The sequence below is a fragment of the Acipenser ruthenus genome, chromosome 23 (assembly GCF_902713425.1).
Source record: "Acipenser ruthenus chromosome 23, fAciRut3.2 maternal haplotype, whole genome shotgun sequence".
NCBI lineage: Eukaryota > Metazoa > Chordata > Actinopteri > Acipenseriformes > Acipenseridae > Acipenser > Acipenser ruthenus.
Window position 1 is genome coordinate 2649981 of NC_081211.1, and position 27968 is coordinate 2677948.

Here is a 27968-nt window from a genome sequence, read left to right on the forward strand (position 1 = left end):
CAAAGCAGAAGTCCTTTATTTTATCTGCAGTAGGGCAATATAAACTTCAGTGCAGCAAACAATGACAAAACAGCAGATTTAAGAATATTCCTTTATATAACTCTATGTGAAACGAATTACATTCATACTTCTACACTAAAAACAAGCCAGTAACAGGTCAGGTAAAACAAAGCCTGAAAATTATTAAACACAATACATTAAATACAGAGAGAACCATAAATTATTGCTTGATTGCCACATTGTTAAAACAACTACAGTACAAGAAGACACAGAATTCATTTCCCAATGAAACAATACAAGGGTGACGATTTTGACCTTTTTGAAGACTGCAAAAAGGTACAAAAAAAAAATAAAATAAATAAAACTGGGTGCATTTCCAGGACTAAGGGGTTATAAGCGGGGCTCCCAATGAAATTCAAATCTACTGATGTTCTTGACCCACGGAAACCCATTTCTGATATTAAAAGTTGCTTATTTTAAAACGTATTGAGGGTCTTCTTAATGCAGAGCACAAAATGAGCAGGCAAAAGCTTCACAGCATACCCCACTGGCAGTTCGACTTGCTACAGTAGGTATGAATATACAGTTTACAGACAATTTACACTGGGGTCCTTTGTGCCACTATTTCACATACTTAATACAACACAATGGACCGTATTGAAATAGCATTAGAACAGCAGGTGAACAAATAAGCCTGGAAAGCATTAGCCTTTCAAACGCAGGCTGAAACACATTAGCTTGCACTTGTAGTGCATTAGAATGAGAGTTTATAGTGTAAAACACACACGCTTATCGTTTTATTACAATAGCAGATAGTATTTTATTAATGCATAATGCAGTGCCATGAAAATGACTATTACTATTTTAAATACGAGCACTGAAATAGTTTTGGAAAGTGTGCAATATCAAGCCATGCAATGTGTTAAAAAAATATGACATTTATTAAAACGTCCTACTGCCTTCTCGAAGCACTAAACATTGAATCACTACTATGTGTTATAAAATTGTATTTACAGTTGTTAAGTATACATATGAACAGGTCATACAGTAGCTAAAGAAATCACAGGTTGACACTATGGAGAACAAGTGGTATATGTTTACCAAACATTACATTTACTAGCAGTTCACAAAATGCTTTTGTTTTTTTAGAAAAGATAAAAGGTTTATTAAGCTGTTTGCAGTCTTATTTTTTTTACAATATCAATAGATATAGATTATATGTGCTGAAATTACATATGTAATAGATGATACAGATGAAGCGCACCAGTGATGTGAAATACCTGCACAGAAAAGCGATTAAAAGATTAACATACTGTATTTTGCCTGATAATAAAGGATTGCCTCTACTGTTAGAGATCTTTCTAAGCTTTATTGAAAAAAAAATGTTTTTAAAAAATGATATGGATGTGTGAATAACAAATATCAGAACAATGATGTTTATTTTGCAAAAGATACTGCGTGGACACAGCACAGGGGGAACAGCTACGGTAACTGATAACGTTGTTCTGAACGCAACGCCACACTCAAATTTCAGTTTATTGACTGGTAGAAAATGCACCCAGTTTCTAAAGACCTCAAGTGCCAAGCATTCAAATACTAGACAGACATGATCTGACAACATGCTTGCTCAGCACACATCCTTTGACGATTTACATGTGAACAAGGTGCTTTGAGGCCCATAGTTCAAAGCGAAGCTCACGTTAGCTAATGTAGTATGTGCAAACACACACACGTTTTGTTTTGGAGCGTGGTTACATTACCCCACATATAGTACCCCCCCCCCCCCCCCCAAACTAAAGCTACAGTACACGTTCCTACTTAACAATACCACAAATTCAAAACACCAATCCCAACACATTTACACGTTGGTATATGAAATTTGTAATACAATTCTCACACATCTAGGCTGGTGAAAGCAAAGGCTATAAGGTGTTTTGTCCAAGAAATAATAAAAAAAAAATTAAATTCTAAAATAAAATGTTTTTTCACATATCAGAGCTTATGAGGTTAAATAACCACTTGGAGATATAGTTGCAGAACTTTAGGATTACGTAACAACTTGCGTTTCATGCCGATTTCATCTTTTTGTATTGATCACCTCAAAATCAATATATAAGAACGGGGTTTCAAATTCCCCTTTTGAATTTAACAATTGGAACATACAGATGTTATTTATCTTTGTAACCTACTTTATTAATTACAGTGACAAATCGATAAGCATATAAAGATGTTTTTGTTTTTTTTGACAGCGCTACCCTTATTTTACAGTGAATTTATATACATTTTTTTGTCATGTTTATTAATGATGCAAAAAGGACATCTAATTTTGACTGTACAGTGGTTTTCTGTTTGTCTGTTGTAGCTGGTCAGAAACAATCAAGGGTTTGTTCTGGAACAGAATTAGAAACATGCTATACAGACTGCAACGTAGGGGATTTGGAACAGAAAAGGAAATCGATAAAAGTCATTTATGAAAGTATCTGACATCCAATATTTAGCTTCAAAACACTTCATGGTGTTATCAATCTCATTCTGAATGGTTTGTTTTGTAATTACATTTTTTTAATGTATTGAGAAGGGATACATAAGTAAATAGTCTCTTATCGTAGTTCTGGCAATACTAAAAGCACTAGATGGCGCGGAGGCTTTAATATAAAGAAGCTCTGGCTGATCTAGCCCGTGTAACATGTGTCTATGGCAGGCAACTAAAACCGATGAGCAGCTCCTGAACTGAATTGAATAATTGCAATACGAACCACTCGTATAAAAAAAGATAAAGGACATTGTATTTAAAAGCATTACATAATAATTCAGATTTTAAGATGAACTGACATTCATTTCTTTTTGTACCTTGAATATTTGTCCCGTCTGCCTCTCTTTTTCAGTATCCCTCCCACGCCAACACATTTTTCAGAATATATACAACAGTATGTGATGACTGTGCAGTTTACATTCAGGGGTGAACACCATAAACCGGCCTGAATAAAAAAAAATAAAAAAAACGGAAATAAACACACAAATCGCCAATCGCCATGACTTCAGCCGACGCCCTAATTCAGCAAACTTATGTTTTAAAAACTTTTTTTTTTCAGGTTTCTTCGATTTCTTTTTCTTCATCTCTGGCTGATGAACATCAGAACCAGGTGAGATTGACAAAAGCTCCACTCTGTTTCTCTCTGTCTCTGCAGACATTCATAAAAACAAGACGTTTTATCGTACGGAGCCCATCCCAGCAAAACAGCGAATTTTACATTTACAGGTGCCGGCTGTAGACATGTACTATTGGTAACCATCTTCATTTCAAGACATGCATGCTAACCTTAAAACCATTATGTACAACAATTCCCATAGTTTTCAAGGTTTTGAACTTTCTTTAAGATACACATACAGTGTTATATAAAGCACTGTGTCCTTGAGATTTTGCAATACTACAGGACAGCTGATATGCAGAAGTGCAACAGACCTTTGCTGTTACATCTCTAGGCCTGTGGTTTGAGTTACGGTACCAAGCTAATGATACTGGTTCTTAAAACAAACAAACAAACAAAAAAAAGAGAAAAAGAAAAAACAAAACAAAACAAAAAAAAAACTAGAAACCACGGTGCTTTAAATGAGCAGATGAGGTGAGCCTGGCATTCTGGAATGCACCTGTCTCTGTGAACATGCCCCTTCAATGCAAATTCTGCACCTGTATAAATTCCACCTGCGCAGGTTTGGTATATGTACCTGCTATCTTACCAAAGTAAATTAGCCTAACCAAAATCCTCAACAGAGTCCTAGATTTAATCAAACAGCTGCGGTGGTGCCTCCGGGCGTCTTGTCTGAACAATCTTCTGTTTGGGTGCTTTAGCTTCTTCCTCCTCCTCCTCCTCCTCGGCTTCACTCTCGCACACGTGCACCACGACGCTGGGGGTGGATTCAGTCCCTGCATGAAGCTCGTACTTCTCTCCTGAGAGGCAACGAGACCAAATTAATTAGAAGCTTCTGACAGCAGGCAGGCACGCACACACACACACACACACACACACACACACACACACACTTTAGTGCAAACGAGCTACAGGACTGGGTAGTTTGTTATGCACATGGCATCGCTGACAATAGAGGATATATAATAGATGACTAGGGTACAGACTTTTCTACAGGAGGTGCTAATCATGTAATTACTCCTTCACTGTAGTCTGATAGTAATTCAATTTCAGGGAATGTCTGAAGGTTTTATTTTTTTCACAAAACAATTCAACTTTACGTTTATTCCCCCATTATCGTGTTCAAAAAAATGTTTTTAGAATGAAGATGATCTTGCACTGCCAGTCTTTAAAAGGTGAGGGATGCATTCTGAACGGAAGAAATTAATTCATACTGCAATAATCCTTGCGAAAGACAGAACTTATCATATTCACTGATGTCTGCTGGCCGCTGTGGTTAGCTGTGTTTAATGAAAAAGCGATTGTATCAGGGTTGCCAAGGAAACGAGAGGAGAAAGACCTTTGTGAACATCTTTCCCACATTGCTGGCATTCTAAAATAAATGAGTTTTTGGAGCCTTTCAAAGCATGTAATATCACCAGCAAACAGCAGAAGGCGCTAAGTCCACTTTATTGAAACAGATGCAAATCATTTTTTTACACAACAACACACCGAGTTCAGTATGCGAGTCAATATTCTAAAATAGCATCCATACAAGATTTTAAACTGCACAGCAGTTTTAATTTTGAGATGTTTCAATAGATATAATGTAATAACAGTGATGTACTGTAATTGAATACCATTAAGGCACTGCTCTGTGCATTTATTTATTCATTTTATCCAGCAAGATCAATGGAGTTTTACTTTGCAAACTACAGAGAGTGGGTCTCATTAGTCTCTTTGATGTCTGGTATTTCCAAAAGGTTAAACCGAGCAGTAGCATTTTTTTTTAGCTCCTAGTTGGGCAGTCACATAGTCAATGTCCTCAGCACCGATATACTTTAATGAAAATATGATATGATTTCTGAATGCAAAGTTGGGAGGTCTGGGTGTTGCTCAGGGTTACAAACACAGGGACTGTACCGACCTGGGCCCAGTTTGGCGACAGCACACAGCAAGTCGTAGTTGATGACTGGTGTTAATTCTTCGCTTTGGCTCCAGCCCACAGGAGGGGAACCAGGGGGAGAGATGAGAAACTGTTTGACAGGCTGAGGTGGGGCCAGGTACGATTTGTCTGTGTCTTCACTGACATTCTGAACCTAAATAAGGAATCAAGGTGTACTGTGTTACTGTGCTGTACAATGCTGAATACTGTATGACCAGTCATATAATGGATGAAGCGGAAACTAACCCACACCTACCATTTCCTGTACACTTACACTGTACACAGCACGAGGGTAGCTAGATCAGGCTTTTTTCAAACGCATTCGTTTTTATATGTACAGTATTCTGTGAGCTACAGCTCAATACCACATTTGAATTCATTTTCCGTTTGTATTTCTTTTTGCATGAACACCAGTGACCGTACCTGTGCAAAGTAGAGTTTTAATTGGTTCCCGTTGAACTCCGTTTCGTGAAGTTCTATCCTTGCTCTTGCTGCTGCCTCTGGGTTGCTGAAGTTTATCCGCACTCTTCTGAAGCTTTTAAACAACTGGAACGTGGCGTGCTCATCGTAAATCCTGAACAGGGCCTCAAATCTTTCCTGGAAAAAAAATTACCTAAATCAGCAGTACTCAAATCGGATTATCTGAAGCCTGAATTTGGCAGGAGGCAAATATCCCTAATTTATATCAATACTCATAACATTTTAAACAGCTGTAATACTGAAACAGAAAATACATTTCAGTCAAATACAGTGGGAGCATCACCTATCGTAATTATAATCCTTTTACAAATATATGAAGAATGTATGCGTGTTACATGAAGGTTGTGCATTTTATACAAGGTGTAAAACTATTCTGTATGGTATATAGTGGGCTATACAAGGTCTAAAGCCTGAGCAGTCATGTGCATTATACAGTACACAGGGTACACATTATTATTATGTATTATTTATTTCTTAGCAGACGCCCTTACCCAGGCATTATATTCATAGAAGAAAAAACAAACAAACAAAAAAAAAACACTGTACGCATTTTTCTAAACCAGAAATGACTGCTAAATCAGCATGCATGGAGTGCCCAATCTGTCCACTGACAGGAGATGGATTTGGAATTTGTATCAATTGTTATAGATGGCTTTTAAGAATGTACATACATAGATGGTTTCCAAAACTTTTGATTTATGTCAAGCCATAACAAATAACTTGATTATCAACAGCAATCTCAAAGGTCAGCATCCTACAGTACTGCATGGTACACCTAAATATATATTAAAAAATGCTGCAGTTTCCCTTAAACATCCTCCACTAACATTACCCTAAATAAAACTCCATGGGGTTTGTTTGATTTTCCTATTCCCTTCTGCAAACAGTATCAGAATGCAGTCCACTTTTAATCCCCTAAAAGTTGTTTCCGCAACCTGCTTGCAACTTCACTCGCTCGGTTTGCAAGCCCAGGTTGCATGTTCTTCCCACACAGTGCAGTTGTTGTTCTATTGATAACACACACACACTTTGTTTTGCTTGTCAGCAGTGTGACATTGCCCTGTTTAATGGGCAGGTCAAGGAAGATTTTCAAACAGTGGGATGATGTAATCTGAGTTTCTACTGCCAACAATTAAAGCACGTGTGGTACGCTGACCAGCAGAGAGAGGCTGTAGCCAGCGGGGAGTTAGAGGAGCAGTCCAGTTTACAAGCGACTAATGCAGTTCAATTTAGATGGAACAAAATGCAGAGTCTGGCTCGTTTTTGCAGGTTCGTCATTTACGGTCCTAGACTTTAATGCGGATAACGTGTTAAATACTTTTTTTTATAACAAATCCTGAAATGGAAATGTTCTTCAATAAAAGATCAGAATGCTGTTTTTAATGTAGTAGGTAAAAGTGCCCGGAAAAAGTCTGCAAAGCAATGGAAGAATGCAAGAAACAGGAATTTCAAATTAATTGAAGGGAAAACTTCAGCTTAAAAAGATGGGTTTTTTTTTGTATAATGTATTAAGTGTACCATATAGAACAGTAGGCTGTTAAATGGCCAGACGTCTGTACTTTTCCCAGCGTAACTTAAAAAGGTGTTGTTTTGCATTTTGAATTTACATTTTGGAGTAACTATGTAGTAAAATAAAACCCAAAGGCTACCGTATATGGTATTTTCCATAAACTTTATAAAAACAAAGAAAGACAAAATCAGTTTTTATTAACAAAAAAAGCCCCCAGAAACAAAGCTAGTAAATCTAAAACATCCAAGATAACTAATTACTGTAGTTCATTAGCCATTTCATTCCGGGAGAGTCTGCAATCAAGGAAATGAAGCCCCATACTTTGGAAACAAAATATATGCAGCTGAAAAACAAAACAGCAAACCTAAATTATTAAAAGGCCATGGATCCCATTCAGAATAACATGACACCAGGAGGGATCCCAAGACTGATCAACAAATGGTCAAGTGTCAAAACAGGAATGCATCTTTTCAAAACAAGAATGCATCTTTTCAAAACAGGAATGCATCTTTTCAAAACAGGAATGCATCTTTTCAAAACAGGAATGCATCTTTTCAAAACAGGAATGCATCTTTTCAAAACAGGAATGCATCTTTTCAAAACAAGAATGCATTATTCGAATGCAAAACATTACGCGGCTGCTGGTGGGCATCTCACAGTAGAACTGGCTTCTGGATGATTTATTTTCGATTAACTCTTTCTATCCTGCTTTGAATTTCCTTTCAGCACCAAGTATCTTTGGAAAAGGACAACCCTACTGCAGTAAAACAAAAATAAAAAGTGATGCTGTTTTGGGGAAACAGTTTCGTATATATAGCATCATCTTAGGAATTAGGGCATTAGTTTAATTGTTCTTAATGTGGTGTGTAGGTTTAACATGAGGAAGTCTCATGTGGGTTACTGGGGGTTAAGGACCATCACACTTACATAGAAGTGTCCAGAACTGGGTGTCGCTTTTACATCAGAAGTAATCGTGTGGTTTGACCAGTACTGTACAGCTGCTAGTGTGTACCTTGAGATACAACAGCATGTTGTGGAGTGGGAGGCTGTGCAGTGTGCAATCACCTGTGTATTTAGCAGAGTTAAGTTGTAGTTATGCACATTTTAAAACCACATGGCATGACAACCAGATTGCTCCCCCTCCCCACCGAGATTTACCACAATGGTGTCATAAGGCTGTGTGCGATTGACCCAAAAGGTCAAGTATGCTTTCGAAAAGAAAAAACAATGCTAGTGTTTCAAAACTACTACAAGGTATAAAAACCACAAAGATGCAAATGACCCAATTGTACAACACATATCTTTTAGTTTCCTCATTACCGATAATGCAAATATTTTGGGGAAAAAAAAGCATGTTGTAATGCAAATGCAAAGTGTTGCAGATATACATAGCAGCAGGTCTTTCACTTACTGGGATTGACAAAAGGAACCAATAGAATGGTTTATTTAGAAAAATAAATCTATATTACAAAGCAGTCTGTAACCCAAATACTAGCTAGCCCTAACTGGCTTATTATTGCAATGCCCTTGCTTTTATGGTTAATTGCACATATTTTGCAATTTACCTTTCGGGACCTCCAGTGACACTCAGCTTTTCTTGCTCTTTTGTTACTTGCTAAAGTTTCCGCACCATCTATGACCTAGCAATTTCACATGCCTGGGAGAAAAGAGCAATAGTTTGGAGTTTAACCACTGCTGGTACAGTACAGCACAACTTTAAAGCACTCTGCAGTGTGAAATCCCTGCAGAGAGCTAGAAAGAATATATTATTACAGATCCAGTGGCATCATCTTACCTCCCAGAGTCCCACAGCTTTCAATTCACACAGCACCGTCCCCACAATTCTTTCATACACTGATTACATTGACCCCAGGGCTGCTAGTGACGAAGACTTGTCAGAATCAGATGAAAACACTGATACAGACAGTGAGGTACTGTAAGCAACGTGAGCAAATGTGACACTAGAAACTCGTCACGGATTGCTGTCAGAAGTGGCATTTTGTAAAATGTGTGTGTTTGTGTGTGTGTGGTATGTTTTCTGACACATTGCCTAATCAAGTCTCTAACCTCACTCATCTGAAGCATGCACAGGAATATAAGTAGATTGAATCCCATTAAAACAATTGGCAATATTATAATTCTGGACACAATCTTTGAAAACAGGCCAATGTATTTTTTTTTTAAAATGCTCTGTCATGCACAGCACAATATATGAGCTATCTGGGTCAGCAAGCCAAGCACAAACAGTACTCCTGAAAGAGAAATGACACAATTACTTCAGAGTGCTTTCTGTCATTCCCACTGGGGTTTAGGCTGAATTAGTTACACGCCGCTGTTTAGCCTGCAGGTGGAAAAAAAAATGCTCTCATTAAATTTTGTTTCACGACATCACAGTTTATTAACTAATTCCACTAATTCTCATGCTGATATGGTTTAGAGAGGAGCAGCCCAAGGTTGAAAAGAGCATTTCTATTTGACTTGTATGTATTTGTATTTGAAAGGTTAGTTAAATACTAAAGCTTTGTTGCTAATGCTATTACAACAGTTTGGGGGTGAATCCATAAAGTGACCCAGCGAAGGCAGACATGCAGCTACTGGCACAACTAAAGCCTTCCAATTTTTCCATTTTCTTTTTTTTTTTTTTTACTTTTGGTAACTTAACACAATAGCAGATGTTTACTTATTTATGCCATCTTCCTTAACTGTGACTTCCTGAGCGAAGGGTCGTGTTACCGAAACAGATAAGCCCTGCTCTGACCTAGCGAAGAAACACCTTCAATTGTTACCTTTTTAGACTTTATAAAGAAGTTACACTGTATTGATCTATGTACAGGCACTGTATTACTCACTGGGACATGTTTTAAGATGGCGATCTCAATTTTAATTCTCTTCACTGTGGTGAATCTACACCGAGGTGTCAAGTATACTTTTGTTTGTAAAATACAAAATGTCAGGAAGTGACCTTTTTGAATAATTTATAAACGTTTTTATCTCTCATTAGAATAGAACATAACATAAATAAAAACTTAAAACGAGCAGAGGTCATTCGGGTCATCGGTACCTGTCCGGTTCCTAGTAGCTGGTTGATCTCATACACTCACCACTGTGTAAAACATTGCCTGCTATCCACGGTTTTAAATCTGCTGATACTCAGCTTCCTCTGGTGCTGTTCTTTATTATGCAGTTAAAGTATTGACTCGGGTTGACTTTATCCATTTCTTTTAGGAAACATCCATCCAGTTTCCTCTAAACCTTTCTTGTTCCCAGCTAAACAGATTCAGTTTGCTCAATCTTCATTATTCGTACCTTTTTCCCCGGGGGATTAGTCCGATTGCTATTTACTGGACCCTCTCCAAAGCCACAATGTCCTCTTTGCAATTCCAGAGACAATAACTGAACACAGCAGCATTCCCAGCAATGCATTATACAATCTCACCATCCCTATGATTTCTACACTTTTGACTCTTATAGTCTTTTAATTGCTGTGACCGCCATGCAACACTTTACATTTAATACCAATACATTTCATGTACTCTCTTTCAGCCCAGTTCTGCATGTGGTCTAAATCTCCTTGGACACGTTGACGACTCCCCCCAGCTTTGTATCCTACAGTAGCACTGCAATTGTAGTTATGTTACTAACAGAATGGTTCTCAGTCTGTAATTCCAATGGGCAGCAGTGTGGAGTAGTGGTTAGGGCTCTGGACTCTTGACCGGAGGGTCGTGGGTTCAATCCCCAGTGGGGGACACTGCTGTTGTACCCTTGAGCAAGGTACTTTACCTAGATTGCTCCAGTAAAAACCCAACTGTATAAATGGGTAATTGTATGTAAAAATAATGTGATATCTGTATAATGTGAAATAATGTATAATGTGATACCTTGTAACAATTGTAAGTCGCCCTGGATAAGGGCGTCTGCTAAGAAATAAATAAATAATAGTTACTGTAAAGCTAAAGCTGTATAGGTAAAGCTACTGTGCACTGTGGTGGGGTGGAAATATATGTAATAAGGGCTGAAATACAGTGCTACTTTTAGAATACTAAAAAAATGTATTTAACAAATATTGGACACGACAGCTGTACAAATATTTAACTTTTGTATAAAAAAACAGATATCAGAGAATCTATTTTGTGGTGCTTTGTAATGACTAATAATGACACATTCAGTTCCACACAAGGAATCATAGGATGACCCTACCATCTAAACCGTACTGTTCCTGTTTTTCATTCGTCACAAAAGCATACAGCCTGCTTTGCTAGGTTTGCCCAGCTGAAGACTTTGCACAGCCTTAGGAGTGATTAAAAAGGTTTTACCCCTACACCAAAGCTAGTTAGACCAAGCGTAGAGATTACAAATTCAGGTGTCTGTTTAAGCTGATTGGAAAGCCTGGAATAGCTTGAACTGCTGGGCTAAGGTTGAACAACAGGCCCTCCTTTGGGCAGGAGTAAATATTTGGTTTACTGGGCTATGGTTTTGATTATTTACAGTATCATAATCCCCATGAGAAACCCATGTGGGTGAATCAGCAGGTTTTCCACTGATTCGCTTCTCTCAGGCACTGATGGGATTAATTAATGATTTCAAAGAGAGACAATGTCCCATTATAGGAAAGGAAAAAAAAAAAGTCATGAGAATGCTTATTCACTGAGCCGTGGTTTCATGTAGGATGGGAATGGAATGGAAATGTGTATTTAATCCCTAGAATTCTATCCTCATGCTATGGGACAATGTATGCTTAGCAGACAAAGATCAGTTATTGTATCTGGTATCTAATGGTTACATGATTCTGAGAGGTATACTGACGGAGGCTATAAGTGCTGTAAACTTATAAGTCAACAGACTTTGATGACTGAAAACAGAAAAGGCTACAAATACTAAACAAGGAGAATACATTTTGTTGCTCCAGTAATTACATAATCAAGTTTTCTCTGGATCCAAATCCACCTGGCATTACAAGAGCCTGCAGAATCCTAGTTGGCAGCTCCTTTTGAGTAGTTGATTCCAGATTCCGCTACTCAAAAAGGAACCGGCAACTAGGATTCTATAGGATTAGATAATGCCAGGTGGATTCGGTATTGGAGAAAAATAACTCAGAACCCTGCATAAAGACTGTAAGCATCTGAAAAAGGTGAGGGGAAACTCCTGGGATCAGACTGGGCAAAGTTGACAATTCAGGATGCAGAATTAATTATACAGAGAATGGAGCAGACCCTATAGTGTTGGACATGCTTTATACTGACATCTATGGCAAACTAGCACAGCACTGTAGGTTACTGATGATCGTATAGCCCATTGTCTAACAGGGTTATGCAATTATGTGCATTTTCATACGACATAGGTTTCAACACTTTATGCAGTAAAAGGTTATGCAACTAAGAGGAATACACTAAGTTGGAGCAGCATGTCACCCTCTCTGCTGCTTCACTTTACTGTAAGCTGTCCAGAAACAGCAAGAAGAGAGAGACTACAGTAAGCCCCTCTCGTGCAACAAGGGAAAAGAAAGAGGATTGCTTTGCACCCAATTATTCCCACCGCTTCCCTTTTTAGAACTACTTCACTGGTTTAGTTTTTATTGTTGTGATGGGTAAAACATTACAATCGAAGACACAGGATAAACAGGATAAGAAGGTAGGCGTTTGAGCCGAGGGGCACATATCCATGTACGATTGGGTATGGTGCACAGCAGTCACCATACTTTTGGAAAGCTTCAGTGCATGTTTGTGCCAGGATCATAACGGGGAGAGCACATTGAGAAGTGTTAAGTTCATTTTATAAACAGTTAGCACAGATATTCCTTCCCGGTGCATCCCTTTGGAATACACAGTACTAGGAATAACCCAGTGTATGGTAAACAAACAGCTAATGAGTGGAAACTGGTTGTGTTTGTGTGTCCCATGACTACTGGGACTTGAGAGTTCCCAATGAAAACTAAATCCGTAATGCTGACCTTTACGACTTGTAAAAAAAAAAAAAAAAAAAAAAAATGAAAAGGGTACTATTTAGCCAAAATATATTGTATTAGGCCTAATTTATCTGCAAGGAAGGGGCTTGTTACCAGGAGGTTCCCGGTTCAATCCCAGCTCAGCCACTGACTCACTGTGTGGGACCCTGAGCAAGTCACTTAACCTCCTTGTGCTCCGTCCTTCGGATGATACGTAAAACCGAGGTCCTGTTGTACGTGGCTCTGCAGCAGCAGTTGTGATGCATAGTTCACCCCCTTGTCTCTGCAAGTCGCTTTGTATAAAAGCGTCTGCTGAATGACGAATTATTAATACTGGAAGCCAAACGCTTCTTACTAGACGGGAATGTGACTCAGACCAGTCGTGAGATGATTTGCTCTGTCAGTTAGACAATGCCACTATAATGCTTTCTATTTTGGTCCTATACTATCAGTAACTCCCGCATTATGTAAAAGACAGATTAAATTCATTGCATCAGGCGATTTGATTTATTACAAAAAATGAAATCCGCTGCCGCAGTTATTGTACAGAAAAAAGAAAAAAAAAAAATGAACCAGATTAGAAATAACTTTGAATGAAAGGAAGGAAAACAAAATGGGGGGATAAGTTTAACAGAGCCCTTGAATCATTTCCAACACAACAAATACAGCAGGAAGGTGGTCAGCAATAAAACAGGGACTGCGCCATATGCCAGGCAAGCAAGAGTGGACCTGCCTCCGTTATAAAAATACATCCACACCATGGGAGATGCACTGAATTCAGAGCGGAAGGGTTTTATCTTATGTAATCCCTATTGATATGGTTGCAAGCTGCCCTATGTCCCTGTGCTTATAATATGCACACTGTACTCCATGCCTTGTCACAATCACAGAGGTTACCAGCTAGCTGTCAGCAAACCTGCCTATAAAAGTGCTTTGAAATGTCCTGTCCAATCCCATACAATATGGTTACTGTATAAGAGTGATTTGGACCTTATTTCATTCCAATCAGGGAAATCCCTATAAATCAGAACAACAATGAGCTGTTTTGCAGGGGCAATAACACACTTGGCTGTGCCTCTACCTCCCAAAGCACCTGATACACCGATTCTCCTTCTCATGAATTATTGCTTACTTATTTATAAGTTAAAACAAAGTCATATAATACCATTTTGCAATGCAGTAATTTATAAAGGAATTGACATAAAGGCCAAACCTGTGTTTCACTTCAGGTGAAAGTACTGAACAGTACCTGCACTACAGTATGGCTCAATTAAAATGATTACATCTATAATATTTACTTTATGTTGCTAGATCAAGGTCCTTTTTGGAAAGTTTATTTATTCTGGGTATTTTTTTCTTTTCTTTAGTTTACTGTCTTTATATGCAGAGAACTGCTGTTGGGGGAACTGAAAACATTGTTTTCTTGAATTATTGATCACCTTTTTAATTACTACAGCAAATAAAAAAATAATGCAGTTTAAGAGTGGTGGCATTTTGATCTGCCACTGCCACTGTTTAGAGCATTAGATCACAAATTATCATGAATTAGAATCCTCATAGAATGCTGGGTACTAAAATAAGCAATCTAACTGGTTACTTCAAAGTTGTTTAATTCTCTCAAGAGTGAGATCATGCAAACAAACAAACACGGGTAAAATAGTTTGAAATAAATAAATAAATAAATAAATAAATAATATAATATAATATAATTAATTTACTTAATATATGATGGTTTATAAATCACAACAAAGGCCTTGGCCTGGGTAATTTAAAAGGGAAATAATAATTGTCTGGGGTCTGGGGTCATGTGTATGATTATTACTGTTATTTAGCCTTTAAGAGAATCTGCACACATACTGTATGTGCCAATCTTTACCGTTTTCAAACATGCGCTTGTAATAACGACCTTGTAATACTCCTCCCTTACAGTACCCCGCTCATCCTCAAATTCATTTTCCACCACGGCAGAACTGAAAAGTGTTTTAATTAGGAATCAGCAGTGCTTACCCCTGATGAGGATCGTTATCTGTAAGACCAAGTAAAAATTACATTTCACTGTCCCTGGGGAACCTGTAGAATTAGCACCTAGGAGTCCAGATGAAATAATTAAACAGTCTCGGTTGAATCTTAAAGGAGCAGTGCGTCACACCACTTTGCACATTGTTCATACCCCCTGCTGCAGGTAGTTCAGGAAGATGTTTAGTTCACAGAGTGGCCACGAAACGTCAAGGAGGGAGGCAGTCTGTGTGCCTGCAGTTTACATTAGGTCATGTAAACCAGGGCTTCTCAAACTCGGTCCTGGGGACCCCCTGTGGCTGCTGCTCTCAATTACTTAACTAGACCCTTAATTGAACTGATAATTTGCTTAATTCGACCTTTTTACTTGTTTTCAGCTCTTAAACAATTGCAGATCAAGTTACTTATCAAATGTTACAGATAACTTGAAAATATGCAACTGTTCAAGAGCTGGACCGAGTTTGAGAAGCCCTGATGTAAACAAACCGGTAAGTCAACAATATCCAGTAGGCAGTGCATAGAAGGTAAAGCTAAAATGTTGCATAAGATTATTACGGTAAACTACTTGGGTGCTAACTACTATTACCAAACTGGACCACACAATTAGGCTACATGCTGAACAAATAGCAACCTTTTATTATTGTTTAAACAACAAGAGGTTCTATTTATACAGTAATTTCCATGACACCAACGCGTGATCTTATTATACAATGGGCTTAGGTCAGCATTACTGCTCTCTGTGGTAATATAAATAGAGCTCAGAACAAATATGGCTATGCGATAATAAAATGTACAATTTAGTTTGTATTAATAGCAGGACCTAAATTTGGATCGTTGAAAAAGGTTGCTAAAATATGGCTTTAAATCACATCACGTCAGCATAAATTTACAGCTACTGTGCCAACACTCATGATAATTACTGTACAGCGTCTGTAAAATTGCCTGTGTGCCTGTGTACTGTAGATAACACATGTGTACTGTAGATACTGTACCTAACACCCAGTAATTGCCAACACCATCTGAACAAAGCAGACTTGAAAATAACATTTAACCCAAATTATAGGCAGCTGAAGTTCACATCTGCAGTTATTTTCCAATTGCTTACGCCTACCCTCTTATTTCACAGGAACACATGGTCTCTTTGACCAAGACTCGGTATCAGTATGAGTAGCTATTGTTTCCACAACCCTGAGTCGAGCTACAGGGCTGTTCAAGCTGAAAGCGCAATACAGAATCATTTACTAAGAGGTTATTTTAAAACCCTGGTGTCTTATGTTAAAGCATGTGCTAAATCAAATCACTTTTCTGCCTATTTACATGGAAAACACACAGTAGGATAGGCTACGAGATCCTGAGGAACCTTGAAAAATACAATCCTGAACAGTTTTTTTTCAAAGCTGCTCCAGAACAGAGGATAATAATACAGCCTGGAATATGTATGAAAATAAACCGCAGTGCTATTTATATGATAATCAATATGAGACAGAAAATCAGACGCACTTTTCCCCTCCTGCCATTTCCCTACTGTTGGGTTTTTATTACAGCATCCTTCTTATGGCACCATTACCGAGTGCTCTTTAATAGCACTGCATTGGTTCTAATGTACAGAAATAGCATCTCCGTGGTATATTTTGACATGCGGTAGGGTGTGAATCCATACTCACAAGTGCAGTAGTTGCTACAGTACCATTCCAATGCTGCTGTACAGTCTTTGTTCCATATCTCTGCTCATGGCTCTGCTGATCTGTCCAGAGACAACATCCACACTTCTACAGCAGCAGCTTTTACACATAAACCTAGATCTACAGTATCCTTAAATCACCATTTCACCCCAAAGGTTTAGCTTCATCCTAACCTCAAAGGCACAATCAGATTCCAAAACTGATATTCATCAGTCATGACCAAAATACTGTTCTCTATAAAACAGATGCTGTGTGGGTGCCCCCATAGCATTTAGTAATGACAGCAGCTCTGCTAGGGCCTGGTATACACAAAATAAATGGTCCAACTTCTGAGTAGCATGTATATATTATTATTATTATTTATTTCTTAGCAGACGCCCTTATCCAGGGCGACTTACAACTGTTACAAGATTATACATTATTTCACTTTATACAGATATCACATTATTTTTACATACAAGTACCCATTTATACAGTTGGGTTTTTACTGGAGCAATCTAGGTAAAGTACCTTGCTCAAGGGTACAACAGCAGTGTCCCCCACTGGGGATTGAACCCACAACCCTCCGGTCAGGAGTCCAGAGCTTGTTACAGTAGCAGCTAAACTAATTCACTCACATCAATAGAGATTAGGGTCAAAGAAGCCTTTCAGAAAAAGCATGAGGCAAGTGACCTTGGCTACCAGTTACCAGATACCAGTTACAGTACCAGCTACCAGCTAAGCGTAATTTGTCACAAGGCCAGAATCTGAAGTACTGTAGCACTGTTTCTGAGATCCATAATTCTCTGACCCACCGCCTCAAGGATTTGGCCGAGTGGCCCTCTTCAGTGTAAGGCTAATGGTTGCGATTGTCCATTAAAAGCAGGAATTGATAATGGGTGTACTGTACCAATACTAACACACCAGAACACACAGAATGTAGCTGTCTCCTCAGAGTGGGAGCTTGTTCGCAAGTTGGCTGACAGTATGTCAATGACTGCTGATTTGTATTGAACGTAATAGAATCCGACAACGTATGGTTTCTTATTCACCTTCTCTGACATGCTGCAGATTTTCCTTTTCCTAAAATGTCTTTTGCTTACCTTAAGACAATCTTTATTAAATAGGTTTGAGCCTGAACACAGCCATCAGAAATCCCTATCTAACTCAAGAGTTGCGTTTCACAATTCTCAATGAAAAGACTCTGACGTCTAAAGGTTTTGTCATACACCTGTGTTTAACGTGCCATTCGAGAAAAGTGCATTCATGTTTACTGGTTTGTTGTTTATTGGCTGGCTAAAAATACCTGCTATTATTGACCACTCAGTATGCTGTATGTACAAAACAACATGCACCTTGCACATACAAAACCGTGTGTAACCTCAGCTGTAAAAAGACAGTTTAATCACTGGCCGTGCATAATGTAATGATCTTCCAATCACCACCAATGCCAAAAGACTAATTCTCCCCTCTCTGGCACAAAACAAACAGCCACTCCTTCAAACCAGGACGCCCTAGATACAAACCTGGCTATTGTGACATCTCTGAGTACATAACTAGACACTGTCAAACAATGACATCACCAACCCCTGAAATGGTTGCAATTTTAACCAAGAGTTTACTGTTTGCACACTAAAGAGATCATGTAAATAGCAATTACTTCAGTTTTAATGAAAACAGCATTTACAGAGAACAAAAGGCAGACGCATTACTTGCTAAAACATTTTAAAGCTCCTGAATAAACACACACTAATCAAATGTTGTTTTTCATCTAATTAAAATGAATTCAGCTCACCAAACCATTTGAATGCAGTAACTCAAAATGTCAGATACAAACGGCATTTTAACTCATATAACCAATTCATATTTTCTGCATGGATATGCATTCAATATCCTCTGTGAACTGACTATATTAACACATTATTACATTTATTGTACTGTATCAAATTACTGCAAAAGCACACAGCTTAATTTGCACAGTTTGCCTTACTAACTGCAGCAGCTCTTATAATGCCATGCATCGTCTGCAGTGGCAGATTGGAATGAGCATTTTGTCTTCTGTGGAGAATTCTTTCCTTGGTAATGCTAACACAATATCGTGCAGTACAGTACAGTGTGACTGTGAATTTGTGGGAAGAGTATCTCAGAAAATTTAGCAAGAGCTAGGTAACAATGGTGAGGGCTTCAGCAGCAAGCTGCAGGGACAGGCATCTGCAGTGCATCAAAATAACTACGGGCACTTTCATTTCCCACAGCTTACTGCTTCTGTTTTAAGAAAATAAACCCTCCTGGATGAGCTTCTATAACACAGGTGACAGGATAGTCTATCTTCATTTTCTTATACTGCATAGGCTTAAATGTAACTGTGCATTTAATAAAAGATAGATTAAAATGTTTGTAAAATTATATATATATATATATATATTTCCATGTTCTACATAAAGTATTAAAATAAATCCATTATGCATTTTCAGCAAGACCTGTCTATGCTGTGTATTTGCATATTCCATTAGTCTGAATACCAGACTACAACACTGTGTTACTAAAAGGCAGACCTCAGTTACACTGGAAAACAGAATAAACTGCATAATAAACGATGAAAAAAAAACACCCAGCGCTAAACTGTACCTGCATGTTATCTGATGTAAACACCTCCATATCAACCTCACAGACGATCAGTGTCAGCAGCTCCAGTTTCATATTAAGAGCTGGCATTCCTTTTCACAGCCAGAAATAAAAAGTCGATCTGAAAGTCGACAGCAAATGCTTTACTGACAGGTGTTTTCCCCCTTTTTTTTCCGCTGGTGCTTTTCAGGCTGCTAACCAACACAAAGGTATCTGATGCGCTGCTGTGATTCTGCTCAGTCCTGCCTCTGTTTTCTGCATCGACAGTGCAGTGCACTCACCCTGTGATTCAGTGTTCTGTGAAGCACATGCAAAAGCAGCACACAGACGCACCAGCCAGGGATCATTCAAACCTAGCGCTGACGTCAATGAGCCTGCTAATGCGCTGCACTGCTGTAGGCTGCTGCTGCTGCCTGTAGCTTTGGAGCTTGCATTGGAATATGATCTATTGCAGACAATGAAAAATGAAGTGCTCTGCCTGTATTTTAAAGATTAAAAGGCTTTGTAAGATATACACAGTAGGTTCATTCACAGAACACACAGTCAAAGAGTGTTAATCTTAACGGTCTGAATTAGATATTACAAATCTCCAACAATAAATGTAAAGGAATGGAGATTTTGATATGAATACACAAAGCAAACCGACATTTCTTTGCAGGTAAAACAGTATGCATTTTTGATACTGACTTATTTCCGCTACCAGACCAACACAATTGTTTTAGAATCTGAAGTTGCTAAACTAACCCAGTATATTGATTCCTGATAAGAGACTACCGGGCCATTCTGTGCACTTAAATGCATGGAAATACCTCTGGGCAGTATTCTGCATTTGAGGGGAAATGTCGTTTCAAAATGCGTACTGATGCAGCCCTTAACCACAGAATGTGGATTTTAGTAATGCATTGTTATTAACTTTACATTTATTTACTGTATTTGCAACTGCCGGAGATTTGTAAAACAGCTTTGTCCGCATATTGCTAACATTGTTTTTTTTTTGTCTGTCTCAAGCTGAAATCCAGGCTGTTTTATCAGCCTGTCTGATAATGTTACCCTGTAGCTTTTATCATTGGTTTGGAAAGGAACAGCTTCACCCAGGTAATGAACAGATGAACAGCATTTCAGTGAATGCACAAAAATGAAGCTACAGAACATCTTTATCAATCCATGCCAAAAGATTTGCCAACATCCAATTATCTTTAATAATGATGAAACAACAAATCAGCCATCTTACAGGCTTTCTTGGTTGACGCAAAACCTCAGAAACGGGCCGTTAAGATAAAGCAGAGGGCTGGGCGATTACTGTAACAAGAAATGTAAACGTTCTTTATCTCGTATCACACAGCTCCTTTTTTCAAAAGTTTTAATGAAGATATGCACTGAAAAAAAAGATGGTTTATTAGTACTGTGTAATTAAAAAATGTTAATTAGATTTGCCTGAATCACAGAGACTACAGAGTTGCTTAGTAACCCAGCCGAGCCGAGGAGCCAACAGATTACTTCCATTTACAGACTGCGGCATATTTTACCTTGAACGGTAAATAAACTATAATTTTATGTTCTGTATCCACACTCATCATATCTTGCAGCGCAAACAAAAGAGCCCAGGATTATAATTAGAATGAACACTGGGTGCTTGTTATTTTAAATATATAATAGATAAATATTACAGTATATTGCTGATCTACCAAAAAAAAAAACCTTTCAAGGCCTCAAAGGTCTCTTCTTCAGGTGAACTTAGGTCTTGAAAGCTTGTGATTAATTATTGTTTAGTTAGTCCAATAAAAGGTATCGCCTCTCCTTCTCTTTGTCCATCATCTCTGGACTGATATGGCTACTATTTCATCTATCAACGAAAAAAAAGACGAAATGGAATTAAAACACTGTTTATCAGTTTCTAATTGCAATACAACTCTGATTATTTTTCTTCACCTTCGTAGTTGATTGTCAGACAGTAATTCTCTCAGGGTCCTAATGCTAAAACATAGACTATATAAATATACAATATATACAGGGGTTGGCCGTAGCATTGCTAATTGGGTGAAGGGCTACCATGGGTGGCCAGGACAGTATTGTTTCAGTCTGCATAATGTTCTTCAGGAAAAATGTGGGACCCTTCCTTGATGATCACATCCTCCTGTAACTTATTTCAGGGTAGAAATCTGTAGCAAAGTCTGTTCTTCAAAATGGCCCCAACACTCATCTCTTTTGAGACTGCTCTTTGTGTAACACGAACGATCCGAAACACTTTAGCCGTCTGTTACCTATCAGATCTGCTGTCTGGACCACTGTGTGTGAGACACTTGCTAGGAACAGGAATATGCAGCTTTTACATATTACAGAAATGCCCAGAGATGAGGGACAGTTCCTTTTAATAGTACAGAGCGTACAGAATCCAGATGAGCCTCTCTAACTGTGCAACAATATCAATATGTTCCCTTTGTGCAGATCTGTGTAGTAATAGCTGGCATCAACAATCACAAAAACAACTCAATCACAGTAAACACCCAGCGGGAGAAGGGAATCACAGAGTTTTCTACTGTACATACTGAACTCCTTGTTGGATTACCATGATAAACTCCATCCGTCTGTTTTAATCCACTTATTGGCAAACAGCAGAGTTACTGCACGGCTATCCACGGCACTCTCGGTGGTTCCCTTGACTGTTCTTTAACTGCTGTTCTGGAAATCACTAGGGGTTTAACAATAAACTATAGGCACGATTCGATCTTTACACATCACAATGTGCAGGCTACAATTCAATACTTATCACGAGTCATGTGATGGTCCTCACTGACTTTTTAAGATAAAATTATTGTTAATGAGGGGATATTGGGTTATGCAGAAAATTGGGACTATTCAGTGTGTATTTTTGACAAGTGCCCAAATACCATAATAAATCACGCTCCATTTAGAAAAATGTGTTGCTATTGATCTAGTCAAGTAAGTATTTCTGATTCGCTATTAAACACTATCCCCCCCCCAGGGTCCCTGTTGGAAAGTTGTGCAGTGTCATATATGATAACTTGCTTTCCCTCTGCAATTTAATATAGCTTTTAAAAAAGATCAGATACAATGAGTACATTGAAAGTTATCACGTCAACAGGTTTCATGGTGTTTTAATTAAGAAATCAAGTCAGCATGCAAGAAATACTTTCCTCTAAAAGGCTGATGAATTATTATGGTATTTATAGTCAAAATTCTACATTGAATAGTTCCAGGCAAAAACTTAAATGAAATATAACGATGAAACATATATTCACGCCAACAATATATTTGTAGCATTCAATAAAACATTTTTAAAAAGTTGTTATCTACTCTAAACTTATCACACTGAAATTTTCTCATCCCAGCAATCTCACAGCCCAGCATGGGGTCTGTCAAAATGCAATGTGTTTCATCTTCTGTTCCATCTGCAGCACTTGACATGTTTTTGCAAGTAAGGATTAATTTATTCATCTCCCAAGAGCCTATTGAGCTGTGTAATGATTAATATGTACCACAAAACATAACGACCAGATCACAAGGCAGGCATGTGTAATGAAGCATCAAGAATCATGAACAACACAAAACATATCTTATTTGTTTTAACTCTGTAGTTTTTTAAAAAGATTTGTTTTGATGAATACAATCAAACCTGATATTCATGAAGCCGGATTACAGGCACATGATCCAACTACAGTGCAGAAGTTTCCTGAATTTCCTGATGCAAGATAACAAAGCATTGTGAATACCAGGGGTCTTATTAAACAGTGCTTGGAAAAGAGACGATTCACTTCAAACAGTTCAGAAAGCACGTCGTAAACTGCAAACTTGTTTTAAATAAACAAAACAGCTCTTTTAAATCAGAACCGTCAAGTCATTTGCATGTCGTGCAAAGATCTGACTGCTGGCTTTTGTAATTATTTATAGATTGTCAAGCAAGGAGTTTTACAGGGCCAACATTATAGGATAAAACCGTTTACCAATGCCCATGGATAAACAAAAGCTCTCAAGACAGCTCCATGATATATACAGTACAGTATTACAGAACAACCCTTGTAAACATCTACCATAATAAAAGCATGGTAAAGCATAGGTAAGCATGGTAAAGGATAGCAACGGTATGGTAAAGCATATTCACAAACATGGCAAACCAGGGAAAACTATGGTAAATGCATACTGTAGTATTTGTATAACTATGGGAAAAGAGTGGTAAAACGGCAACAGTACTGTGGTAAACTTTTATAAGAGAACCAACAAAACCAACTGTTTGACAAAAGGTTTGAACTGGTACATATAGGGTGGTAAACGTGCTATTGTATAAAGCGTCAGGATCCTAAAATCAATGCTAAGTGTTGAACAAGAAATCCATATGCAGTTTGTTTCTAATTGAGGATGCATTTTTTTTTTTTTTAATATATATATATTATATAATGTGTTTTATTTTTATGCTGCAGCCACAGCAAGTAAATACACACTGAGATCAAACAGCAACAAAATAATAAAAACACCCGTCCCGGTGTAAGCCCATCATGACAAGCCTGTAAATGTGAAAAGATTTACTGTAGGACATCAGATAAGTACATAGTTTCAGTCTTTTTTTCAGATCCAGTATGCCCGTTCTTTCATTTGCTCCCCTAACCATTTGTTCCACTTAGAACGAGGCTCGTCTGATGGGAGAATACAAAACCTGTTTCCGCAAGACTAACAACAAACACGTTTCCCATAAGGAAAAATGCATCTCTTGTGCCATTGTGGCTCTGTTACATAAATGCACTATATACTGCTTTAACTGGGTTAACCAATTAGGCCATTACAATGTACTGTACCCAAAGTTAGGAACTAATAAACAGCCCCCAATGTTGCTGTACTTCCAACATACAGGATGGGACTGAATGTTCATCAGACAATGTACATACTTTTTAGTGCATGCATTCTATTGAGATAATAATACTTTACCCTCACGATAGATGCACATTACTAGTTAGATGCACACTTATGACATACTAAATCTAAAATGTTATGAATAGATATTTATGTTGTTTCCCCCTTCTGCACATAGTTATAATAATGTATAATGTAAAGTAGAAGGTATCTTTCTGCCTTACAAACAATGTCAGCAACACGTGTATCTGTCATGAAGAATAAAAATAACGCACACAGGTCTCACGATCATGAAAAAGTAGGTCAGCATGACCTACAACAACAGCATCTAGAACAGCACACACTACTACAAAAGAAGCCCATGCATGCTTCCATTAGGCTCTCTGAAACAGCTCAGACAATCAGCTGTAAGTTACTGTGAAAAAAAATTGGGCCTGCATCACCATGATACAGTATGCGGAGTAACATCTTGTAAGAGATATCCATGCAAATTGGTTCTCAAGATGTAGCCTTGAACAGCTCAGTCAGTTCCACTGAACGGCAGGTCACCGTGACTGCATTTACTGACGATTCATTGGATTTTGATGATAGAAGTCAATCAGGGGTCAGTGGGTCTTTACACCATGGGATCATAAAAGAGCGGGGGGGTGGGAGAGGTACACACACACAAACCCCCCCCCCAAAAAAAACGTTTTATTTATTTCAAAGTGAACATCAGCTAACAAGTAGCAGTCTGTAGCTTCTTCATGTACACTCGGCTAGACTGAATCAGACAGACCAAGTCATGCTACAATCACTGCCCGCAGTTGCTGGCATCAGCCAAGAGCAGAACAGCGCTCAATTCTAGCCTTCCCTGGACTGGACAGACTTCATTATGGTCAAGGAATCAAAACAAGAGTCACAAAATAACTAATTATTTCTAGCGTAGGATTGTTCTATTAAGAAATCAATAAAAACAAAAGTCATCTTAGTAGGTACTTGACCACTTGGTACAGAGACAGGGCTAATGTACAATTTTGCACAGGGTATATGAAATATAAAGTCACAATTATGATCAGAGCTTTGTACTTAATAATATCATCATCATGTTGTTGTAGTTGTTGTAACCCTAATAAGCTAATTTAATAAAATCCTGTATAATATAAGAGCAGTGTTTACTTAAAGAACAGTTCACCCACAGCAGGAGAGCTGCAGCAATGCATCGGACAGCTTCACATAGCTGCTGCAGTTGTCATAATCTAGGCCATTCTATTTATAAAGCTGGACACCAGGCAAGCACGTTAACCCATGAAAACTTGCAGGCTACTGCAGTTTAAAAGCCCCAGGTACTGAATCTGTTTCACAGAACAATTGTGTTGTGCAAGAACAGAACGACATTCAAGCTTAAAGTAGTGTAAGATCAGTGCTAATCATGGTCTGTGAAGCTAGCTGTCAGTTTCTTATGCTGACGAATACTTTTAAAAACAAATGGGCCTGGATACACATTGAAAGCATTATGAGCAGCTACGGTAAGTTAGCAATGGCCTGTAATGCCCAAATGAGGAGAGAGCCTAATATTGGTATTTAATGAAAATACAGAATGTGCATGAATTTATTGAATACGTTTATTTCTGGTAGTGTAAACTGTTCTGCAGGGGCAAAAAAAAAAAAAAAGGTTGTTTAACTTTGATTTTTTGTATTTTGCTTAAAAGAGTAAATCTAAGGACTCAGTGAATCTAAAAGCCGGACATTAGGTGTTATTAATAATTATTATTAATTTGTCATTTAGCAGACTCTTTTATCCAAAGCGACTTACAGAGACTAGGGGGTGAATTATGCATCACAACTGCTGCTGCAGTGGACCTCAGTTTTACGTCTCATCCGAAGGACAGCAGGGGGCATATTTAGAGAAAGATGATAGTAACTTAGTATTAGAGCATAAGAACCATTTCAAATATTTGCAAACATCATAACATTGTAAGGGGAATGTACATTTAAAAAGCAATGCCATTTAAAGATACTTGCTCTTTAAGTTAGTAGTGGAACACAGCTTAATTCCAGTAAGGGCTGGTGGAAATATAAAGTATTTTACATGGTCAGGTTGCATTCGATGTCTTTGCAGAGGGGGGCCAGAAGCTTTTACACCAGTGGAGGTTCAAAACCACAAACAAAAACAAAACAAAACACTGATGATATTGATCATCTAAACCCGTGCATGGACTGCACTCCAGTGTCAGATCACACACACCTTAGAGGCGTCCCCCTCTGAGATAACAACAGCAAAAAGCACCACACACAAAAAACATCACATTTTCCCTCCCCAACCCATGGGAGCACAAAGCCCAAGCCAAGCAGGCTCAGGATCGTTTGACTCGCCCCACGCCACACGGATGAGCCACTCACCCGATGCTGTTCGTCTTCGAATGCTGCTTCGTGAACACTGCAGGCAAACAGGGAGGTTGGCAGGTCACTGAGGTCCATCATCTCTTCCAGGTCTCCGTCATTCTCTCCGAAGACCATCTCCTCCTCCTCCTCCTCCTCCTCCTGGTCACTGTTGTAGGAGTCGGACTGGCCGTTGCTCCAGGACTTCACACTGTCCCTCAGCATCGTGGGGCGGGAGGGGGGAAGTGCTGGGGAGTACACTACAATAGTGTAAAGGCTCTGCTGAAGAACAGAAAGAATAGAACACTTTTGAGAACGGGCGACTCATTTTGTTGATGTTATAAACGAGCATTATGTTTTGAGGGTACTGTATGTACCGTTTTAAACAGCTGTAGATTTCAGAATTTTTCCAAGCGCTCAAAACAGCGGCTTCTAGCGGTAGGCTAAAGACGGTGCGAGTGGAATTAGATTATCAAAAAAAAAAAAGGAATCAAATAAAAAAGAAATGTTTTAGTATGTTCTTCTTTCAAAGAAGAACATACTAAAACAACCTAAAACCAAACATATTACAATGCAACAATGTACGGTTTTTGGTCCTTAATTCTGGTACATAAGAAATATTGTATTTCTAATGAGACAATACGACCTTTGCATATTTGCAACTTTGCTTTGTTGTAGGAATAATAATACTAATAATAAGCACCGTTATTTTACGTTTGTATGTAGATATTTAACAATAACCTGTTAATAATATCATAGTCATAGGCGTAATGTTAAAAATGCACATGGATATTAATAGAACAAATATATTAATACAAAGAGTAATCTGCAACATTACAATAAACATATTAGTCATGAAGACACGGTCAATATTACTAGAAATAGAGATCTGACAACAAACAAAGAAAATAAAAACAGCAACAAATGATTTCCTGGCTGTCTCATCACTTACACTGCCAATGTCAAAACGGCAAGGACGCGTTTCTGATCTTAAACGTATACATACAATAAAAAATAAAAACTACTCGTAAACTATATATTTTCTCATCTCTATTTAACAGCAAAGTAGCAATAGAAAGCAATATGCAACACGTAAATATTGCATTGTCTACAGTACTCACCACAATAATTATATCAATGAGACAAATGTCTTAATTAGTTTATGTTTTTATTATAATGCAGAACATGCAAGTTAGGGATAGATTTGCTCCTACTGTCACGCAATGTAAGATTAAAATACGTCATCAGCTAAAACTTAAATTGCATTACTATTTCCCCTTGGAACATCGGTTTTCATGTGACAATTTGGGTTGCAGCTACACCCTACAAATGTACAGAATACACCGGGGTTCTGACCAATCCCCGAACGAGTTTTTTCGCGTATTGCCCAATGATCGCGGTGGTAGGCTGGTTCTTTGCTGCAAGCTTGGTCGCGATC

The 27968-nt window shown here is 38.2% G+C and overlaps 1 protein-coding gene across 6 annotated transcripts; it reads right to left on the minus strand.

The window, feature by feature from the left end:
* LOC117413183 (calcipressin-3-like) lies at positions 1-27871 on the minus strand. 6 transcript variants are annotated; one of them, XM_034021986.3, is made up of 6 exons: positions 27652-27871; positions 26908-26973; positions 26552-26809; positions 5497-5670; positions 5056-5227; positions 1-3949 (listed from the first exon to the last, which is right to left on the minus strand). In XM_034021986.3, exons 3-6 carry the CDS (start codon positions 26753-26755, stop codon positions 3783-3785), a joined length of 717 nt encoding a protein of 238 aa, XP_033877877.1. In that variant the 5' UTR covers positions 26756-26809; positions 26908-26973; positions 27652-27871; the 3' UTR covers positions 1-3782. The 6 variants fall into 6 exon arrangements, with proteins under 6 accessions (XP_033877877.1, XP_033877875.1, XP_033877874.1 ...); XM_034021984.3 differs by lacking the exon at positions 26908-26973; XM_034021983.3 differs by lacking the exon at positions 26908-26973 and having other exon boundaries at positions 26552-26812.
* Positions 27872-27968: the final 97 nt, after the last annotated feature.

Excerpts from the sequence above, each read along its gene's own strand:
- LOC117413183 (XM_034021984.3), bottom strand. The coding sequence starts at position 26,755 with ATGCTGAGGGACAGTGTGAAGTCCTGGAGCAACGGCCAGTCCGACTCC. Across the intron at positions 5,228-5,496 it reads TAAAACTCTACTTTGCACAG|GTTCAGAATGTCAGTGAAGA; the intron begins GTACGGTCACTG and ends TTCCTTATTTAG. Across the intron at positions 3,950-5,055 it reads TGTCGCCAAACTGGGCCCAG|GAGAGAAGTACGAGCTTCAT; the intron begins GTCGGTACAGTC and ends GTTGCCTCTCAG.